Source organism: Agelaius phoeniceus, chromosome 18 (assembly GCF_051311805.1).
Source record: "Agelaius phoeniceus isolate bAgePho1 chromosome 18, bAgePho1.hap1, whole genome shotgun sequence".
NCBI lineage: Eukaryota > Metazoa > Chordata > Aves > Passeriformes > Icteridae > Agelaius > Agelaius phoeniceus.
The window spans coordinates 12,417,180-12,438,139 of NC_135282.1; the positions used below are offsets into that span (position 1 = coordinate 12,417,180).

General features: G+C 53.1%; 1 protein-coding gene across 5 annotated transcripts in view; it reads right to left on the reverse strand.

The window, feature by feature from the left end:
• The window catches only part of KSR2 (kinase suppressor of ras 2), a 93,530-nt gene that overhangs the window by 45,248 nt on the left and 27,322 nt on the right, over positions 1-20,960 (reverse strand). For all 5 annotated transcript variants that reach the window (XR_013184643.1, XR_013184642.1, XM_077187781.1 and 2 more), the window contains exons 5-7: positions 12,187-12,368; positions 2,469-2,538; positions 1,827-1,910 (exon numbers count right to left, since the gene is read on the reverse strand). Coding sequence is in view for 3 of the 5 variants with exons in the window: in XM_077187781.1 (XP_077043896.1) it covers positions 1,827-1,910; positions 2,469-2,538; positions 12,187-12,368 (336 nt within the window). In the remaining 2 variants the exon portion in view is untranslated. The remainder of the gene's footprint in view (positions 1-1,826; positions 1,911-2,468; positions 2,539-12,186; positions 12,369-20,960) is intronic.

Here is a 20,960-nt window from a genome sequence, read left to right on the forward strand (position 1 = left end):
TGCCCCACTGCCCCTTTCTGGGCCAGCCAGGCTTGAGGACACCCCAAATTGTCACTTCTGCCAGAGCTGGCTGCAGTAAAAGGATCAGAGCCCTGCACTGGGGGGAAAGGTGCACTGAAGGTGGGACAGGATGAGCTTCAAGGTCCCTTCCAGCCCAAACCATTCCATGGTTCCATGAAAACCCAGTTCCCACCATCCTGCTGCTGCATGCTTTACCAAATTCAGGAGCAGCAGAGGGGGAAGAAGTGGCTGCCCCAATCCCTAATGTATCCTTGCCATTGTGCCCCCCCTCTCCTGCCTTTATTAAGGACATTTAGCCAGAATAAAGAGAGGATTTACAGACTCTGGATATTCTGCAGAGCTTTTCCCGTTGTTTTTCTTTTTTCCCGGAGCCCGGGCAGGAGTCTGGAGGGCTTCACCCCCGGGTCATGCATGTAGGCATGGGCAGACTCCCAAATCCTTCCCATTCCTCCTTAATTAAGGATGGAAACGCATCCCCAGCTCACTGCTCTGCCAGGCCGGCAGAAAGCCATGGGGGAAAAGGGAAAAAGGAGGAAAGGATTTATCAAAACAAGGGGAAATGATGGGGGGAAAAAAAAAAAAAGAACGGCAGCTTCAAGTCAATGAGCTGGGTAATGAAAATTCAGGAGCTGCCCGTGTTAGCTTTTATTACAAAGCTGTTCCTAGAGGGAAAGGCAGGAATTAATTTGGTATTTGAGGCTTGGGGGGTTTGGGGTCCGGTTGTTTGTTTTACCTGTTGGTTCCCCTCTGCTTTCTGGGGAAAGCAGCGCCGGGGCAAGGCTGGAAAAAAACCTAAATGCCTTGTGTTGACTGCCAACTTTTGACTGCCAGGAAATGGATTTGTTCTTTTCTGTAGGATTACAGGGAGCAGGATTTGCACAGCCAGAGCCACAGCATCCCTGATCCTGCTCAGGGATCCCTCCTCCAGCACGGAGAGCTCGCAGGAAAAGCCTCCAGTTCCTTGAGCATGGATAGAACGGGAATCACCCCTTTAAAATCCCTGCGTTCGATACCATCCCTTCCAGCTGCGGAGTAACCGAGCGCTTCTAGGCAGGTTTAAATCCCAATTTACCAACTCATCAGCGCTTAATCAGCGGCAGCAGAGATCGTTCCCGCTCCGTTACCCGCAGACAATCGCACATCCCCAGCTCCCGGCCCCAGGAAAGGCAATCCCGGCTCCAGCAGCACTTCCCCAGCGCTGGTGGCCGCATGGATCTGTCCAAGGCCGGGCTGTGGCGGATTTGGAGCAGCTGAAGCAGCCCCAGGCTCTGCCTCGCTCTTTTCCCACTCCTGTCCCGTTTTATCCCCTCTCCTTTGCACCATGGATTAACTGATGCGGCTCCTCGGGGGCCCTGCCAGGACGCAGAGGTGCCCAAAACTCGGCAGAAATAGAGGTTACAGCCCAAAACCGTGGGCAAAACCCACCTGATGGCCAGAGCTATCCCTGCCTGGTCCTGCAGATAATTCCACCGGGAATCTCCATAACGTGGGATCTAAAGCCAGGCTTGGGGAAGGGGCACTGTCAGGATCTGACTCAGAGCTCTGGAGCGAGCAGAGCCAAGCTCTGGCGGGCACATCCTCCCCGAGGAGCCTGATGCCATCCCAGACACCAGCCCAGCCCTGCTTTGGGGTGTTATTCACCCAATTTCACAGCTCATTAAAGCTTCCTGTGAGGATGAGCTGGCGAGAGCCGGGCTGGTCTCTCCATGCCCAAATTCCTGCTCGGCTCCCCCGAGAAAACCCCGATTATCCCCTCCCGGTTTGAAGGAGGATGTGACACACACAGCTCCAGCACGGCGCCATACTTGCAGTTTTTGCATTTTAAGCCGAACAACATTCCCTTCCCGCAGACGGTGCAGGTCTGAGACATCCAGTACTTGGTGGAAAACCTGTGGAGAGAAACAGAGAGGGAGAGCTGAAGCCTCACTCATCCCCTGAGCCCTGCTTCATCCTCTCTCTGCTGCCCTCAAACTCCTCTGCAGGTGTTGAGGAATTTTTCTAGGGGTGCCAAAACACAACCCCGAGCCTTCCTTTGGTTCTGGAAGTTTGTTCCAATGGGAATCCAACCCCAATTCCCTGTGATTCCCACCCCAGACACCCCCAAACCCCTGCCTGCCCCGGGGACCAATGTTTGCAGCTTCCCATCAAACAGCAGAGCTCTTCCCGCTGCCTTTCCCTCTTCAGGGAGATATGGAAGGGTTCTAATCCAGAGATGGGGAATTTGCTGAAGGCTGGCAAGGTCACAGATAAAACACAGATTTATTGATAGCAGCTCGAGCCTTATCTAAACCAGATCTGAACTGAAATGGAATTGAAATGGGCTTGGAGGACAGCACAGCCCAGCCCAGCATGGGAAAGAGAGGGAATGTCCCCAATCTCGGTGTCCTGGAGCAGAGATGGGGAGGGAGAGGCCCATCCCTCATCCCCCAGCAGGGGGAGGGGCCCACCTGTGTTTTATGGAGTTTCCTAAATCCCGCCGAGGGATCTGCGGGGACCAGCGAGGCACTGACAGCGTATCTGCAGGGAGAGACCAGGAAAACAGTGCTGGTAACAACATCGACAGCTGGGGTTTGAGTTTTTGGGAAGGAGAGCAAAGAATGTGCACAAAAAAATGGGATTTTCCTGCTATTTCCCCCTGGAATGCCTCTCTGAGCTCCTTGCGTGAAACCAGAGCTCTGGGATTTGTGGGGCTGTGGGAATTGGGGTCTCCTGTCCCAGATCCCATCACCCAGTTTGGAGGAGAGGAGAGGAGAGGAGAGGAGAGGAGAGGAGAGGAGAGGAGAGGAGAGGAGAGGAGAGGAGAGGAGAGGAGAGGAGAGGAGAGGAGAGGAGAGGAGAGGAGAGGATGCACCCATGTGCAGGCAGGGCGGGATTGCAAAACTTTTGGAATCAGATCAGGACGTCCAAAGAAGAAAGGGAAAATAAAGCTGGAGCAGCCTCATTGTCTGTTTTTAATAAGACATCACAGCTTGAGGTGGCAGCTGAGGAAAAGCTGAGTGCCAGCCACTCCAAAGGTGATTCCATTCCTATTCCAGGGGAAGAACAGAGGTAAAAGCAGTCCCGGGGCTCTCCTTCCAAGGGAAAAGCAGGGAAGAGGGGTAAGGACAAAGAGGGAAGTTCACTGGCACTGCTGGGGCAGGAAGGCAACCAGGAGCATGGCCATGCTTGGATTCCATCCTCTCCTTCAGCCTCGGCAAGGGTGCAAAAGCTGCTCCTCCTCCTCCTCCTCCTCCTGCCGGCCACGGGAAAGGTCCTGCCCCGCAGGATGCCCAGCCCCGGGAGCGGCTCCATGCCGGGATCCAAAGGCTGGATTTTCACTCGGGGGTTTGAGAGGTTTCCCGGGCACCAGCGGTGGCTCCCGGCTGTTTGCTCAGAGTGCCAGCAAATCCCTGGCTAAACAGGCGCTGGATATTAGCCCAGGGAGCGGGGAGAGCCGCTGTTTGCTTTAATATCCCATTTTAATATCGCGGCAGGCACGGGGCTCTAATTGCACTCGGCGGCTGAAGGTTACATTTACATCCCTCCCCCGGGTTAGAAATCCTGGGAGCAGCCCAGGCTGATCCTGCTCCAGCACCTCGGACCAGCAGCAGCAGCTCTGGATCCTTCTCTTCCCGTGGTCACTCCTCAGGCAGAGGCAGCAATTGAGATGTCAGAACCACACAAGCATGGAATGGGTTGGGTGGGAAGGGACGTTAAAATCATCTCATTCCCGTGGGCAGGGACACCTCCCACTGCCCCAGGCTGCTCCCTGGCCTTGGGCACTGCCAGGGATCCAGGGGCAGCCCCAGCTGCTCTGGGAATTCCATTCCGGCCCATCCCCACCCTGCCAGGGAACAATTCCTAATTCCCAAAATCCCATCCATCCCTACCCTCTGGCAGTGGGAGCCATTCCCTGTGTCCTGGCTTTATCCACCCGTGTAAAAAGTCACTCTCCCTAATCTTTATAAGCTCCTTTCAAAGCCAAGGAGGGGAGTTCATGTCCCCAGCACCACATTGCCAAAATTTTTGATATTTTCTCACCAGTCTTTGTGACAACTCACCCTCCAGAACCTGCCAGGGGTGGGAATTTGGGCTACACATCCCAGAGGTGAGTGACCCCTCCATGCCCAGCCTCCCTGAGCATCATTCCCCCCTCACTAAATCCTGTTCAAAAACTGAGTTGTCATCACTCCCCCCTCACTAAATCTTGTTAGAAAACTGAGTTGTCATCACCCCTCCCTCCAATGCCTCTCTCTGAAGAGCCAAACACCCCTGGCCAGAGCAGCTCTTCTCCCGGAATTAAATTACAACCTCCACGTTATCAGCCACAATTTATTCCCACTAACTTTCGGCTGGCCTCAATTAAATCCTGCCAGCCCGGCGAGGGGGAGAGGGGATGGAGGCAACGGCGGCTGCTGAGCCTTTTAATTACTTTCTAAATGGGCTCGCTGCAAAAATGTATTGAAGTGTAGCGGGGATTTTGACCTCGTACCATAAATGAGCCCGACGTGACTCACAGCTAATTACCTTCATTAGCGGCAGCGAGCCACGTAGGATCGCGGCGTTTAACAATAGAGCCGCTGTTGGCAGGAGGGCAAAGCAGCGGAGTGGGGCAGGAGGGCAGCGAGAGGCACCGGGGAGCAGCCCCGAGGGATTGGGGGGCTCGGGGGGCTCTGGGGTTAATTGGGGAATGTCCCCTCTACCCGGATTCCTGGCAGGGTAAACTCGGGCGGATGCTCAGAGGGAGATGCAGCAGTCTCCCCCCAGCGCAGGAGGAATATTCTCATTGAATGCCCCCCCATTATCACAATTAGCGTTAATTACAAGGGGGGAAACCACCATGAGCAGGTCTTGGTTCAGGGTGGGACGGTGGGGTTTTGTCGTGGGGATCTTGTGATGGAGAAGTGGCCGCGGGATCGGATGATCCTCGCAAGCTTTGGAGCGTGACAGCGGCTGCCTCTCCCCCACCCTCCCTCTCTCCAGCACCCCGGAGCTTCCCCCTGCCACTGATTATTTAAAACCTTTATTTATCACCAGCAGCCTCCTGGCTGCCTCAAAAATCCGAATTCTCCCGGCCATAATTCCCCTCACCTCGTTCCCCCCGCTCCGAGCTGGCATTTCACTGGGCACAAGCGGAATTTCGCAGGGTGGCACCCACTGAGCAGCCCCATGGAGACATCCCCCGGTCACCCACCCCATCCCTGCCTCCCGAGGGGTTCCCAAAAACCAAACCCCTCTTCGCGATGTGACAGCCCAGGCAGGGAGCGCCACCCTCCTTCCCACACCGCCGTGTTTTCCTTCGCAAAGGTCAGGGCTCCTGCTCAGCTCATCCCAAAATCAACAGCCGCGCTTGATGGGATCACCTGTGCCGGCAGCGGAGCCGGCAAAGGGGAAAACCAACTGGACAACGGGTGACAGCCACCTCCGGCGTGTCCCTGACAGGCGACACGGCGCAGAGCCCTGGCAGCCCGCTCCCGGCGGTGACAGGCAGCTGTGACAGCCCTGAGTGGCACCCGGCGCCTCGGAGGTGACGGGGACGCGGCGGCGCTGCCGTGGCCGTGACGCCCCCGCTGCTGTCCCGGGCTGTGGCAGAGTCTATGGGGCCTATGAGAGCTCCATGGAGGATTGAGACTTAACGGTAGGAGCTGCTGAGTCATGATGAGACAGCAAAATAAGCTCCTGTCTTCTACCCCTCGCCCCAATGCTTATCTCTGGAACCCCATAGGTCACTTTTCCCTAACCCTTGCTATTGGACAAGTTTGGATGCCCCTATACCCTATAAAAAGGGGCTGTTTTAGCCCATCTGACAGAAGAAGAGCTGTCACTGGAACCTTTCACAGATCCCTCAATAAACCATCGCTGTGGAACGCCAGGACCTCTCCTTCTCCTCTCTCCTGTCTGCTTTTGCCCCAGCCAAAGGTGCCCTAGCAAGCCAGCAAAGAGCTGGAATCCTGAGAGAGCTGATGATCACCAAAGAGCTGAAATCACTGAGCTTGCTGAGGGTGGCCATGGCTGTGAGCTGACAGGGTGCTGGGCACTCTGTCTCCCACAGGGACTGAGCTATCCGGACTATCCTGCAGCGCTCGGGGATAAGGCCAAGATTGGGGTCTGATCACTGGGTGAATTCTGGCTGGGCCCCAGCTGGGCTGCCTGGGCATGTCCTGCATGGAGAAAAGCACCTGAGCTTCCCCATTTCGTTATTTTGGGGTTGTACCCTCCATGGGGTGGGTGGGGATGCCCTCAGAGAGCCCCAAAGCCTCCCCAAGGATGTTGTAAATCAAAGGCGACTCCGACGGAGGGGAGAGAGAATGATGCATCTGACTCCATCATCAGAAGGCTTGATTTATTATTTTATGATATATATTATATTAAAACTATACTAAAAGAATAGAAGAAAGGATTTCATCAGAAGGCCAGCTAAGAATAGAAAAAGAAAGAATGAATAACAAAGGCTTGTGGCTCGGACAGAGCCAGCTGGGCTGTGATTGGCCATTAATTAAAAACAACCACATGAGACCAATCCCAGATGCACCTGTTGCATTCCACAGCAGCAGATAACCATTGGTTACATTTTGTTCCTGAGGCCTCTCAGCTTCTCAGGAGGAAAAATCCCAAGGAAAGGATTTTTCATAAAAGATGTCTGTGACACAAGGACACCTGGAGCATCTTCCAGGGGTGGCAGAGGTGCTGAACCCCAGGGATGGGCACTGCTTTGTCACAATTGTCCCTTCCTCATCTCCTGGCCCCTGTCTAGATGGCAGGGAGCTGGTGGGAGCGTGTTATCCATCACAGAGACAGCCTGATCAACAAACCCTCCTTATCCTGCTATGTGGGAAATGGATTTGTAGAGTGGTCAGATAAGACCATAATCCAACACTACTACAGCAAACACGTTCCCATTATGAATGGGACAGAGAAAATTGATGGAAGTGGACTTGGTAAGAATGCCAGGATGAGTCACTGCAAAGCCAAGGAATGGCCGGGAGGCTTTGCACTTATCCCAAACATCCCAAATGTCACCAAAATGCTCCCAAGGTGGGTGAATCCCCTGGAGAAATTAAAAGGAGACACTGGGGTGGAACCTTTTTCCAAGAGTTCATCAGCAGAAGATACCCAGGATCAGGAATATCTCCACCACCAGGCAAAAATCCCAGTCCTGAGACAAATCATAATATCCATGGAATGGTTTGGGTGGGAAAGAATCTTAAAGATGATGCAGTGCCACCCCTGCCATGGCAGGGACACCTCCCACTGTCCCAGGTGCTCCCAGCCCCAGTGTCCAGCCTGGCCTTGGGCACTGCCAGGGATCCAGGGGCAGCCCCAGCTGCTCTGGGCACCCTGTGCCAGCTGCAGTGACAGAGTTCCAATGTCTCAGCCTGTGGCAGCTCCAGGGACACTGTCCCAGTGTCTCCCCACCACTCTGGCTTTACTTCCCCATGGTCACAGCTGGGAGCCAAGCACCCCAGGGAGAGGCTCTGCAGCAAAGTCCCTTTGTGAGACATCCCAGGCCTTGCTCGTGCTGCTTTGAGGGCCAAAATAGGATGGGAGAGATCCCAGAGCAGCTTCTCCAGCAGCTTTCCCCCCCCCAGGATAGAAATCCATGCAGGATTCAAGGTACAAAGGCATCACCTGCTCCCTGCATGAATGTGTGTGGCAGATATTCCACATGGAATCTGGGAAGTGTCCCTGTCTGTCACTGTCACATTTTCTGAACAATCCCTTCACCCAGGAGTCTTCTCCTGGGAAGCTGAGAGGCCTCAGGGAAAAGGAAAACAATTCTGATCTCATTTGCTTCTCCTGTGTTGTGCTGGTGTGGAATGTGTTTGGAGATTGTTCACCCACAGGTGATTGTTCCATTGGATTCTGCTGGGAGTTGTTTTCACTCTTTGGCCAAGCAGGGCCAAGCTGTGTCAAGACTCTGGAAAGAGTCAGGAGTTTTCATTATTATCTTTTTAGCATTGAGTAAGTGTCCTTTCTGTATTCTGTAGTATAGTTTAGTATTCTTTAATATAATATAGCATAATAAAGTAATAAATTAGCCTTCTGAGAACATGGAGTCAGATCCTTCCTTCCTTCCTTCCTTCCTTCCTTCCTTCCTTCCTTCCTTCCTTCCTTCCTTCCTTCCTTCCTTCCTTCCTTCCTTCCTTCCTTCCTTCCTTCCTTCCTTCCTTCCTTCCTTCCTTCCTTCCTTCCTTCCTTCCTTCCTTCCTTCCTTCCTTCCTTCCTCCCTTCCTCCCTTCCTTCCTCCCTTCCTTCCTCCCTCCCTTCCTCCCTCCCTTCCTCCCTTCCTCCCCACAAACACAAGACCTGTCCATGTGGGGGGTTGGACTGGGATGGCCTTTGAGGTCTCTTCCAACCCTGTGGATCACAGCCAGCTCCAGTGGGTGAAAGGATGACCCAGGCTGGATCCAGCAGGATGAAACCAAAGCTCAGCTGGAGCAGGGGGGATCATCTGAAGCAGGAGCTGCTGCCAGAGCATCTCTCCAGTAAGGAAAGAATCCCTTTGTAACCCAGGCAGTTCCCCTTTCCGACATGACAATCCCATTTACCCAGCTCAAATGCCACATTCAGCTGCCTTAAAGCCTGACATGGGGATTTCCCCCCCAGTTCCCAGCCTTGCAGGCTCAGTTAGGCTCATCCAGACAAAGCTGTGCCCTCCGACTCTGCTGCCAGGGTGGGAAACCCTCCGGAGCCTCGCTGCCAGCTGTGGCCAGATGTGGCTGCAGGGAGCTGCCAGCACAGCTGGGGAGTGCTCCAGCCACATGCAGGGCAGGGCCAGGCAGGAGGGAACCCCTGGTGCTCCCCAGGAAAGGAGGCTCCCTTTGGGAAGTGCCCTCCTGGAGGTGGCTGGGGCTGGGACAGCGTTAGGGAGAAGTGTCCCCCCAAAACCCACCCCAGCACTGTGGGGTGACCATGGAGAGGGGCATGGGTGGCACTGGCTGCTTCCCCGTGTCACCTCCAGCACCACTGTCACGTCCTTGGGTCCAGCCTGGTGCTTTCCAAAGGAAAAACTGGATTTAGGGCTCTGGGAATCCCACCCCGACCTACTGGACATTTTCCTGGATTCCACCAAACCTCCCTGAGGTCAGCCCTTCAGGGGCTCTTCCAGGAGCTGGGGGGGCTCTGGTGGCATCTCAGCCACCTCTTGTCACTTGGCCATGCCTGGCTGGGATCCTTGACACCATAAACTGCAAATTCCTCACTCCCAAAGCCAAGGGGAAGAGGCAGGACTGGGATTCAGGAGAATCCTCCCAGGGCAGAGCAGCAGCACGGTGGCTGTGGTGGAGGTGTCACACAGGACTGGGCAGGGAGGGGACATCCTGGAGACCACATTAAACCAGTTGTTCTACAATTCCTGAGGGGCAGCTTGGGTCTGTGCTCCCTGTGACAGTGAGAGGGAATGGCTGGAGCTGTGCTGGGAGGTTTAGGTGGAGCTCAGGGCAAGGTTCTGCCCCCAGAGGGTGCTGGCACTGCCCAGGCTGCCCAGGGAATGGGCACAGCCCCGAGGCTGCCAGAGCTCCAGGAGCCTTTGGGCAGCACTGCCAGGGATGGACAGGGTGGGATTGTTGGGGGTCTGGGCAGGGACAGGAGCTGGATCAGTGATCCCTGAGGATCAACTCAGGATATTCCGTGATCCTGTGATTCCTCCAGCCAGATTTGCTGGAAGAAGAGGCTCCTTCTGCAGCTCCCTCCAGCCCTCTGTGAAAATCCATTCCCATCAGGACAAAGGGATGTTAAAAACCAGAGGGAAGCATCCAAACCCTCTCCTGACCCGGGCCAGGGATGACTCAGATGGGAACGTGTTCCTGCCAGGAGCAGCAAGGCTGTGGAAAAGAAATCATGGAGAGACAGCCAGGGAGGGACAGGGCCTGGCTGGGCTCCCCTCACCCATCTCCAGCTGACAACAACAACAACAACAACAACAACAATGTTTTTTTGTGTTTCCGTGCTTAGGGAAGTAATTCCACCGCAATCCAGAGCATCTGGGTGCTGCTGTGCTGATCCCACAGGAGGAAAAGGGAAGAGGGATTTTTAGAAAAAAAACCATAGGGATGGGATATTGTGGAGAGCTCAGCTGTTGAACCACCACAAGGATGGGGACAGGGAATCCTTGGGATGCAGGGAGGGCTTGGAGCAACCTGCTCCAGTGGGAGGTGTCCCTGCCCATGGACAGGGATGAGCTTCAAGCTCCCTTCCATCCCAAATCATCCCATGATTCTGCTCCCTACAAACAAACATCTGCCCTGCTTGGTGTAACCCACACAGATGTTGATCCTGCAAGGACCAAGCAGTGTGGAAGAGGTTTTACAGTGACTTCTGTGAGCCAGAGGGAAGTTTGGTAAGAGGATCCACGTTTACCCCTGAAAGAATTTCCTAAAAAGGTCATTGACAAAGAAACCAAGAAAGAAAGAAGGAGAAATAAGAGAAACCTGCAACTGCCTGCTCCAATGAGCACTTTGTTTGTCTTTCCTGACCAATGAGTAAAGTGTAAACTTGTGAGCTTTGTGAGAATGTAGAACAAGCATGCATGCTGTAACAAAAAGAGGTTTGAAGCCTTCTGCACACAGAGTGCGTTGCTTTGCATTGTCTCCATCTCAACCACGACAAAACAGCTCCACTGATGCCAAACCTCCCAGCAGGGATCAACCAGCTGGGGAAACCCAGCTCCCACCCAGCCCAGAAAACATTCCCAGCAGCCAGGGAGGTTGGAGGGGAATGAGAGGAGACACCTCTCTGGCAGGGTTGGTTGCCTGCCAGCCCATCACTGCCATCGTGTCCCTCTGTGGCCGCGCCACGTCCCATCAGGATGTCACAGCACGGCACAGCATCCAACCCTGAGCAAAACTAATCCAAGGAGACACTCCAGGGGGGCTGGGAATGGGGTTTGCTCCGTGCTTCCTGCTCTGTTGGTCTGGGCTGTGAGCTGAGCACAGCCAATTCCGTGTGGGAAACAGCAAGGCAGGAATGCCCCTCGGTCTGGGCAAACCTGGGGTCGGGTGTTGGAAATCTCTGGGAACAGCAGGGTCTGCATGCAAAGCTCCTGCCAGGTGCCACTGTCCCCAAAGGCAAAGGGACAGGAGGAAAAGGACAGCAGGACTGGCTGGATGAGCCCTCAGTGACCCCAGATGGGAAAGGAAAAGGGAAAGGAAAGGGGAAACGAAAGGGGAAAGGGGAAAGGGGAAAGGGGAAAGGGGAAAGGGGAAAGGGGAAAGGGGAAAGGGGAAAGGGGAAAGGGGAAAGGGGAAAGGAAAGGAAAGGAAAGGAAAGGAAAGGAAAGGAAAGGAAAGGAAAGGAAAGGAAAGGAAAGGAAAGGAAAGGAAAGGAAAGGAAAGGAAAGGAAAGGAAAGGAAATCTGGCTGCCAGCCCTCTGGCTGCAAAACCTTCTCCAGCCTGCTTCTTGAGCAGGAGGAATGAGTGGAAGACCCCAAAACAAGCCAGGAAGACATTTCCAGAAAGGAAACAAGGGAAAAACCCAGGGAAGGGAAGGTGACAGAAACCCAGCCTGGATGTGGAGTTGGAGGAAGTTTTAGCTGAGGAACAAGAGGCAAAGGGAGCTTGGCAGGGAATCACTCCCAGCAGCTGCCACGTGTTTCCTCCAGGGAAGTTCTTCTTGGGCCAAGAGCCACGCCTGGCTTGGGAAAGTTTCAATCTCTGTGGAATTAATCCCAGCACTGGTCTGGGACCAGGAAGTGAGGGTCAGGCTGTTCCTCCCAGACCTGGCTGAGCTCATGGAGCCAAACCCACCCAGTGAGTGCCACCAGCAGCATCTCCTGGTAAAGGACCAAGCCCTGCCAGGTGGGATCAGGGCTGGCTGCTGAGATCAGCTCCATGGGGTTTGCACCAGGACTGGCTTCCCAAAACTCCACATCCAGCAAGCAGGAGAGGTTTCAACACAGAGGTGAAACCACAAAGGTTTACAAAGCAGCCCTCAGATGGTGACATCCAGGCAGTGCCACCACCCCAGACAGCACAAAAACCTCCGTGGCCTTCCCAAAAACCAGAAACAATCAAGCCTGGGCTACCTTTGCCCAGAAGCACCCACAGATCTCTAAACACCAACATGAGGCACCTCCACAAGGGCTGGGCTCATTCCACAGCGCTCAACCAACGTCCTCCAAACCATTGACTCCACAACTCCCCATTCCCATCCCCTGCCTGGCACCTGCCAGCCCTGGGGGCACTCACTTGCAGAGAAGGAGGCTTCGGTGTGGACGGGCGGGGTGGAGGGCAGGAAGGGCGGGTACCCCACGAAGAAGGAGCGCAGGGAGCGCTCAGAGAGCAGCGGGGAGCGCTGGGCTGGGATGTTCTCACAGCTCCCCACGCTGTTGTGGATCTTGAGGTTCAGGGGCTTGTTCTTCTTCTTGACTCTGGGAGGGAAAAGAGGAAAAAGGAGGGAAAAGTGAAGGGAAAGGAGTTGGGGACGAGCTGGTGGCAGCCGTGGGATGGGGGTGCTGCTGCATCATCTCCCATGTGATAATTAATGCAGCTTCCCAATGGGAATTCCCAATCCCTCCCTGCCACCAAACAAAGGCAATTTTCATTAAGGAACGTTTCAGAGCTTTTCCTCTTGAGAACCTGGGTGAAAAAAATCATTTGGTCCAAAAGCTCATCAGCCTCAGCCTTGCTGACCTTGTCAAATCCCCTAAATGGTCACATTTAATGTCACTACATCAAATAAAGGGCCCAAGCAAGGGTGGGCTGCAGTGGAGAATGTGAGGGACCCCAAGAGAGTCCCAGGAATCACCACAGGGCCGTGGTGTGGACAACCCAAAACACTGGGGGAAGTTCCTCAGAAATTAAATTCTGCAGAGCAGGGGGAGGAGACGCCTGCCTCTCCCTCCTGTCCCATTTTTCCACACTGGGACAAAGCCCAGTGTTGTTCTGCTGGCTCAGATGATCCCAAAGCTGCACCAGACCGAAAGGATTTGGGATGCAGAGTGACTCTGGCAGCTCAGATGGGCCGGGCTGCAGGATCCTGGCACTCGGAGCTGCTCCAGCTCATCCTCTCTGGCTGCCACAGAGTGAGGAGCAGAGAGAGCCCTGGGAAAGGCAGCTCAGCCTGCTGGAGATCTGCAGGATCTGGGACAGGGATCCTTGGAGAACATCCTGGCAGTGCAACACCCCAAGGATTCCTGGAATGCTCCATCCATAATCCCTGCATCCCAACCAGAGCACTGCATCCCAAATCCAGCCCTGGGGCACAGAACAGGAGGGACCTGGAGCTGCTGAAGAGAGTCCAGAGGAGGCACCAGAGATGCTCCAAGGGCTGGAGCCAGGCTGGGAGAGCTGGGGGTGCTCACCTGGAGAGGAGAAGGCTCCAGGGACACCTCAGAGCCCCTGGCAGGGCCTAAAGGGGCTCCAGGAGAGCTGCAGAGGGACTGGGGACAAGGGATGGAGGGACAGGACCCAGGGAATGGCTCCCACTGCCAGAGGGCAGGGCTGGATGGGATATTGGGAATCAGGAATTGTTCCCTGGCAGGGTGGGCAGGCCCTGGAGCTGAGCATGTCCCACCATTCCCTGCCATGCCTGGGGCATCTGGCCCTGCCAGGCGATGGGAAATGGCCTCTTAATGAAGAAAATTAAACCATCCTCTAATAAGTTAATTATTTCCTCACACAGGAAAGCTGCTGCTGTGTTTAGGGTGGCTGCAAGGACCCCTTTGGGTGCGCTGGGCTCAGGATGGGGTGGATGTTCCAGGCTGGTCCAGCTGAGCAGCTCTCCTGGCTTGGAGCTCCTTGGGGTCAGCCCACAGCTGATGGCCATGGAGCCATGGAATGGGGTGGGGGGGAGGGACATTGGAGCTCCTTAAAGGACATGGGCAGGGACAGCTCCCACTGTCCCAGGCTGCTCCAGCCCCAGTGTCCAGCCTGGCCTTGGACATTCCAGGGATCCAGGTGAAGCCCCAGCTCCAGAGCAGAGGGGCTCCAGCCCTTGGAGCACCTCCATGGCCTCTCTGGACTCTGAGGAGCACTCCCTGCTTTGGTTTTCATCCCATTATTGCTCTGAGGTGTCCCTGGAGCCTTCTCCTCTCCAGGTGAGCACCCCCAGCTCTCCCAGCCTGGTTCCAGAGCAGAGGGATGGGTGGCCTGAGGACCACAGAGATTCCCACAGGATCATCCAGTGCCACCCCTGCCATGGCAGAGACCCCTCCCACTGTCCCAGGCTGCTCCCAGCCCCAGTGTCCAACCTGGCCTTGGGCACTGCCAGGGATCCAGGGGCAGCCCCAGCTGCTCTGTGGCCTCTCTCTGACCCACCCACGCAGGGAACAATTCCTTCCCAAAATCCCATCCATCCCTGCCTGGTGGCCCCAAATCCAGTCCATCCCCTCCACTGCTGCTCCTCAATCCCAACCCCACCACGGGGTCTCCACCAAAAATCCCAGAGCTGCTCCCCTGGCATGGCCCCAGCCCCCCTGAGCTCAACCCCAGCCCAAAGCCCTTCCTGAAAGGCAGTGATTAAGCACTAATCTCGTTTATTTCCACCCATAAATCAGTTCCAGACCAAATATTTACTGTGAGCATCATTTCCTCGCCAAGCAGGGCTGCTGACAGCTCTCATTATTAGGAAGGATGAGTGATTTTGGACAGAGAGAGATGGTTTTTTTCCTCTCTCTGTTTCTTCAGAAGAAGAAAAAATAATAAAGAATAACAAACACCAGGATCCAACTGGGTGACTGGGCTGGCTGCCCATGGCTTTGATCCCTATCCTGAGGGAAGAGGGGCGAGGACCAAACCTTGGAGAGGAGCAGGAGCATCCATGGAAAACCCCCTGGCACACAGGGACAGGGGGCTCACAGGGACAGGGATCCTGTCCCCTGGCGTGGGGACAAGGAGGGACATGGAGCAAACCCAGCCTTGTTTGGGGCTTCTTGGGCAAAAAAGGATCAAAAACCATCCTTGGGGCAGGGCTGGAGGGTGAGGCCGGTCATGGGCACCTCAGAAAGGACTTGTTGCCATGAGGGGTCATCCATCCATCCATCCATCCATCATCCATACATCCATCCATCATCCATCCATCCATCATCCATCCATCCATCCATCCATCCATCATCCATCCATCCATCCATCATCCATCCATCCATCCATCCATCCATCCATCCATCCATCCATCATCCATCCATCCATCATCATCCATCCATCCATCATCCATCCATCCATCATCATCCATCCATCCATCATCCATCCATCCATCCATCATCCATCCATCCATCCATCCATCCATCCATCATCCATCCATCCATCCATCCATCCTCCATCCGTCCATCATCCATCCATCATCCATCCATCCATCCATCATCCACGGATCCATCCATCCATCCATCCATCCATCATCCATCCATCCATCATCCATCCATCCATCATCCATACATCCATCATCCATCCTCCATCCATCCATCACCCATCCATCATCATCCATCCATCCATCATCCATCCATCCATCTATCCATCATCCCTCCATCCATCCATCCATCCATCCATCCATCCATCCATCCATCCATCCATCATCCATCCATCCATCCCTCCCTCCCTCCATCCCTCCATCCATCATCCATCATGCATCCATCCATCTACACAGGTTGGAATGAGATGATCTCCAAAGTCCTTCCCAGCCAAACCACTCCATGATTCCATAGATGGTGACAGGACAAAGGGAAATGGTTTCAAACTAAAAGAGGGCAGGGATGGATGGGATTTTGGGTAGGAATTCCTCCCTGGGAGGGTGGGCAGGCCCTGGCACAGGGTGCCCAGAGCAGCTGGGGCTGCCCCTGGATCCCTGGAAGTGTCCAAGGCAAACATTTCCATCCTCCTTTTATGCTGGAAATGCATCCTGGTCCTGCCAGCCTAAATTCCCCATCCCAGCTGGGCAGGAGGGGCCCCATTCCCTGTGCCAGTCTCCCAGTTCCACAAGGACAGCAGAGGCAAAAAAAGGAGAATTAAAAAAACAAAAACACCCAAACAAAAAACCAAAACCAAACCCAAACCAAACCAAACCAAACACAAAGAAAACAAGGGAAAACCTCAGCCTAATTTCAATTTTCCATAGGGATAAGACCCAAAACAGCCCTGTTTCAGGAAAGGGAGGCAGGATTATGGAGCAGATATTTTTTATTTCAGCTCCAAAGGGTTTTGAGGGAGCAGAGAGAAACACACCTGGTCCATCTCAAGGCCTGGAGCCCCCCAAAATCTGGGAGATGCCCACAGCACCCTCCAGGAATGACAGGAAAATGCCACCATGGGCCAAGGGCACCTTCCCTGCCACATTTGGAGCAGATCCCAAAATCTGGACATCCCCACTATTTTTTTTTTTTTTGCTTCTCTCCACGGTTGTCCCACCCTCTTCCCTGCTCCAGGTGGCTCCAAATCTGGGTATTCCCGGGATTCTACTCCTCACTGCAGGTCCCCAGCAGCACATTGGGGTCAGCCCCTGCTCTATGCAGCCCTTGGCTTCCTAAACCTTTCCCAAAATCTCACATCTCAGCCCTTGGCACATCGTGAGCACCCCCAGAATCCCCCTCTCCTTCACCTCTCACCACCCCATAACCCTCTGCAGACCCAAATTCCTCATTGGTCCTCCTTTTTTCCGTGGAGCATCGGGGTTAATTCCTGCCTCGGGATGCTCGGAGAGATTCCTTCTCAGATAGGCAAATGCCAACGATTGGGGCTGTAATTTCATGCAGGAATTTGCTAAATATATAATGATGGATGAAAAAAAAAAAAAGAAAATGGGGAATAAAAAAAAATAATTAAAAAAAAAAAAAAAAAAGCCGAGCGAGTTTGAAGCGTTTAATGCAAATCCCTCGAGGTGTCAATCCCGCCTGAATGGCTCATCCCCGCCTGCTCGGTGGGATCAGTCAAACGCTTATCACCGGCTTGGGGAGGGGAAAAATAGAGGGTTTCAACAGGCACTGAAAAACAGGAGCAGACAGCGGGACAAAGGGCCCCGTCACCGCTGCCAGGAGAGGGCAGGGAGTGACAGAGGGAGAGGGCAGGGAGGGTGGGGATGTGTGTTTGGGATTGCCACAGAAAGGAGCCCGCGGAGGTTTTGCCCTGCTGGGATGTCCCGGGCTGGTTTGGTGGCTGGAAGAGCAGGATGTGCTGGGAGAGGCTGGAATGTGAGGATGGGCACCGTGGGATCCGTGTGTTACAGGGAGTAAAAATCCATCACAGGGCTGTGATGCTCCTGGAGTATGGCTGATCCCAAAAAACATCCCAAAGATGACACCCCAATCAGCCCCTGGCAGGGCTCATCTCCATTCCCAACTCTTAAAAACCCCAGAAATAGAGTCCATGTTCACAGGGCTGTGATGCTCCTGGAATAGGGCTGATCCCAAAAGCATCCCAAAGATGACACCCCAAAGATTCCCCAGCTCTGGCAGTGCTCATCTCCATTCCCAACTCTTAAAAAAAACAGAAATTGAATCAATATTCTCAGGGCTGTGATATTTCTGGAGTATGGCTGATCCCAAAAAGCATCCCAAAGATGACACCCCAGTCAGCCCCTGGCAGGGCTCATCCTCCATTCCCAACTCTTAAAAACCCCAGAAATTAGTCAAATGTTCACTGTGATGCTGTGATGCTCCTGGAATAGGGCTCAACCCAAAAAACATCCCAAAGGGAGCACCCCAACCATTCCCCAGCCCCTGGCAGGGCTCATCCTCCATTCCCAACTCTTAAAAAACCTGGAAATCGAGTCAATGTTCACAGGGCTGTGATACTTCTGGAGTATGACTCATCCCAAAAAGCATCCCAAAGGGGACACCCCAACCATTCCTCAGTTCTGGCAGGGCTCATCTCCATTCCCAACTCTTAAAAAAAAACAGAAATCAAGTCAATATTCTCAAGGCTGTGATGCTCCTGGAATAGGGCTGACCCCAAAAAGCATCCTAAAGATGACACCCCAGCCATTCCCCAGCTTTGGCAGGGCTCATCCTCCATTCCCAACTCTTAAAAAAAACAGAAATCAAGTCAATATTCTCAAGTCTGTGATGCTCCTGGAATAGGGCTGATCCCAAAAAGCATCCCAAAGGAAACACCCCAAACACTCCCCACCTCTGGCAGGGCTCATCTCCATTCCCAACTCTTAAAACCTCAGAAATCAAGTCAATATTCTCAAAGCTGTGATAATTCTGGAGTATGGTTGATCCCAAAAAGCATCCTAAAGATGACATCCCAGCCATTCCCCAGCTCTGGCAGGGCTCATCTCCATTCCCAACTCTTAAAAAAACCAGAAATTGAGTCAATATTCTCAGGGCTGTGATGCTCCTGGAATAGGGCTCATCCCAAAGGGAGCACCCCAGTCAGCCCCTGGCAGTGCTCATCCTCCATTCCCAACTCTTAGAAAATTTGGAAATCGAGTCAATGTCCTCAGGGCTGTGATACTTCTGGAATATGGCTCATCCCAAAAAGCATCCCAAAGGGGACACCCCAACCATTCCCCAGCTCTGGCAGAGCTCATCTCCATTCCCAACTCCTAAAAAAAACCAGAAATTGAGTCAATATTCTCAAGGCTGTGATGCTCCTGGAATAGGGCTGACCCCAAAAAGCATCCCAAAGGGGACACCCCAACCATTCCTCAGCTCTGGCAGGGCTCACCCTCCATTCCCAACTCTTAAAAAAACAGAAATTGAGTCAATGTTGATTGTGATGCTGTAAATGTCCTGGGATAGGGCTCATCCCAAAAAGCATTCCAAAGATGACACCCCAGCCATTCCCCAGCTCTGGCAGGGCTCACCCTCCATTTCCAATTCTTAGAAAATCTGGAAATTGAGTCAATATTCTGGAGTATGGCTCATCTCAAAAAGCATCCCAAAGGGGACACTCCAAACATTCCCCACCTCTGGCAGTGCTCATCTCCATGCCCAACTCTTAGAAAATCTGGAAATCAAGTCAATTCCTCAGGGCTGTGATATTTCTGGGATTTGGCTCATCCCAAAAAGCATCACAAACAGGACACCCCAACCATTCCCCAGCTCTGGCAAGGCTCATTTCCATTCCCAACTCTTAAAAAACCCAGAAGTCGAGTAAGTAGCAGCCTGCTCTGCAGGCATTTGTTGGCACTCCCATTCTTATTGCCATTTAAAAGAATTAAAACGGGTTTAATTTACAATTGAACCACCGGGCAGGAGCTGCCCCTGCAGGAGCCAGGTGATGTTTTATTCACCACTTTGCTCCTCGTCAGCACACACCAATTTCCACACAAGCGTTGCTCTTAAAGGAAGGGAAATAGAGTGGGAGGAAAAAAAAAATAGAAATCCTCTCCTTGGTATTTCAGCTGCAAAGGATTAAAGATCGCTGCAGCCTGGCCGGGATTCAGCCCCGAAGATTTGTGGCTTTTGGAGTGCTTTAATTGCACAATATTCCCGATTAAATCAGAGCAAGGAGCAGGTGAAGGGCTGCCCCCGTGCCTCCTCCACCAGCACCCACTGGAATGGGAAAAAAGGGGAAGAAAATCCTCAGATTCACTCTGGCATTCTTTGGAATGGTAAAAAAAAAGGGAAGAAAACATTCAGATTCACTCTGGCATTCTTTGGAATGGTAAAAAAAAGGGGAAGAAAAGCCTTAGTTTCACTCTGGCATGCTTTGGAATGGCAAAAAAGGGAAGAAAATACTCAGATTCAAACACTCAGATTCACTCTGGCATTCTTAGGAATGGCAAAAACAAGGGAAGAAAACACTCAGATTCACTCTGGCATTCATGGAATGGCAAAAAAAAAGGGAAGAAAAGCTTCAGATTCACTCTGGAATTCTTTGGAATGGTAAAAACAAAGGGAAGAAAAGCCTTAGTTTCACTCTGGCATTCTTTGGAATGGTAAAAAAGGGAAGAAAATACTCGGATTCAAACACTCAGATTCACTCTGGCATTCTTTCAGGCAGGAATGATTTGGTGGGAAGGGAGCTTGAAGATCATTTTATCCCAACCTTGCCATGGGCAGGGACACCTCCCATTGTCCCAGGGATCCAGGGGCAGCCACAGCTTCAGTCTGTGCTCGCAGGGAACAATTCCTTCCCCATTTCCCACCCATCCCTGCAGTGAGAAGCCATTCCCTGTGTCCTGTCCCTCCTTAGCAAAGCCCTTCTCCAGAATTCCTGCCACTTCTCCCTTCCTGTTCCCGTATTGGCACACAGATGGCAAAATCTGACCTTTTTCTCAAATAAACCATTAAAAAACCCACCCTGGCTAAGGAGTCTGAGCATTCCCAAACAGCCTTGGGGAGTTGGGATCACAACCAGCCCAGCTGGAGCTGTCTCAGCCAGGAAAGGAGGCACCAGGTCACCTTTGGCACTGGGATAAACTCACAGCTCCGTGCCCAGTGCCATCCCATGTCCCAAATCCCCCTGCTGCACTCAGGGTGGCACCAGCTTCTGAAGGGTTTTCAGCATTCAAGGCAGAGGAGTTTTTTGAACCTGCCTGAAAAGCTGAAATTCCTTCATTCTCCACCCAAACCTGAACAAGCTCCACACAATGTTCACACTCGGGAACAAGCTGGGGTTGAGATAAAGAAATAAACACAGAATATCCTGCAGATGTTCCATTTATCCTCCTCATTCCCATAAAGAGGCAACAATCCCTCCCTCCCCTGGCCAGAGGAAAAGCAGCTCCTTCATATCAAAGCCTCAGCACTTAAATATTTATCCAAGTGCCTGTCCCCACTTCCCTGGATGCCTGAATTTCCAGGCTCGACTCTGACTGATCTATTATTCTCTTTTCCAAGCACAAAGTGGAACTTTTTTATTACAGCTGCAAATTATAAAGCTGGGAAATTCTTTGAAGGGAGTTCGAGCCAAACAGGTTTTTTTCCCCCCTCCTCCTCCTCCTCCTCAGGGCTGCAGGAACAGCACTGGGAGCAGACAGGGGCAGGAAGGAGCTGACAGAGGTAATTTCCAGGATCCTGGAGCTGGAGCTGTTTCTCATTAAGCCCCTTCTGTTTTCTTGGTTGCCACTGTTACGTTTCCTTGAG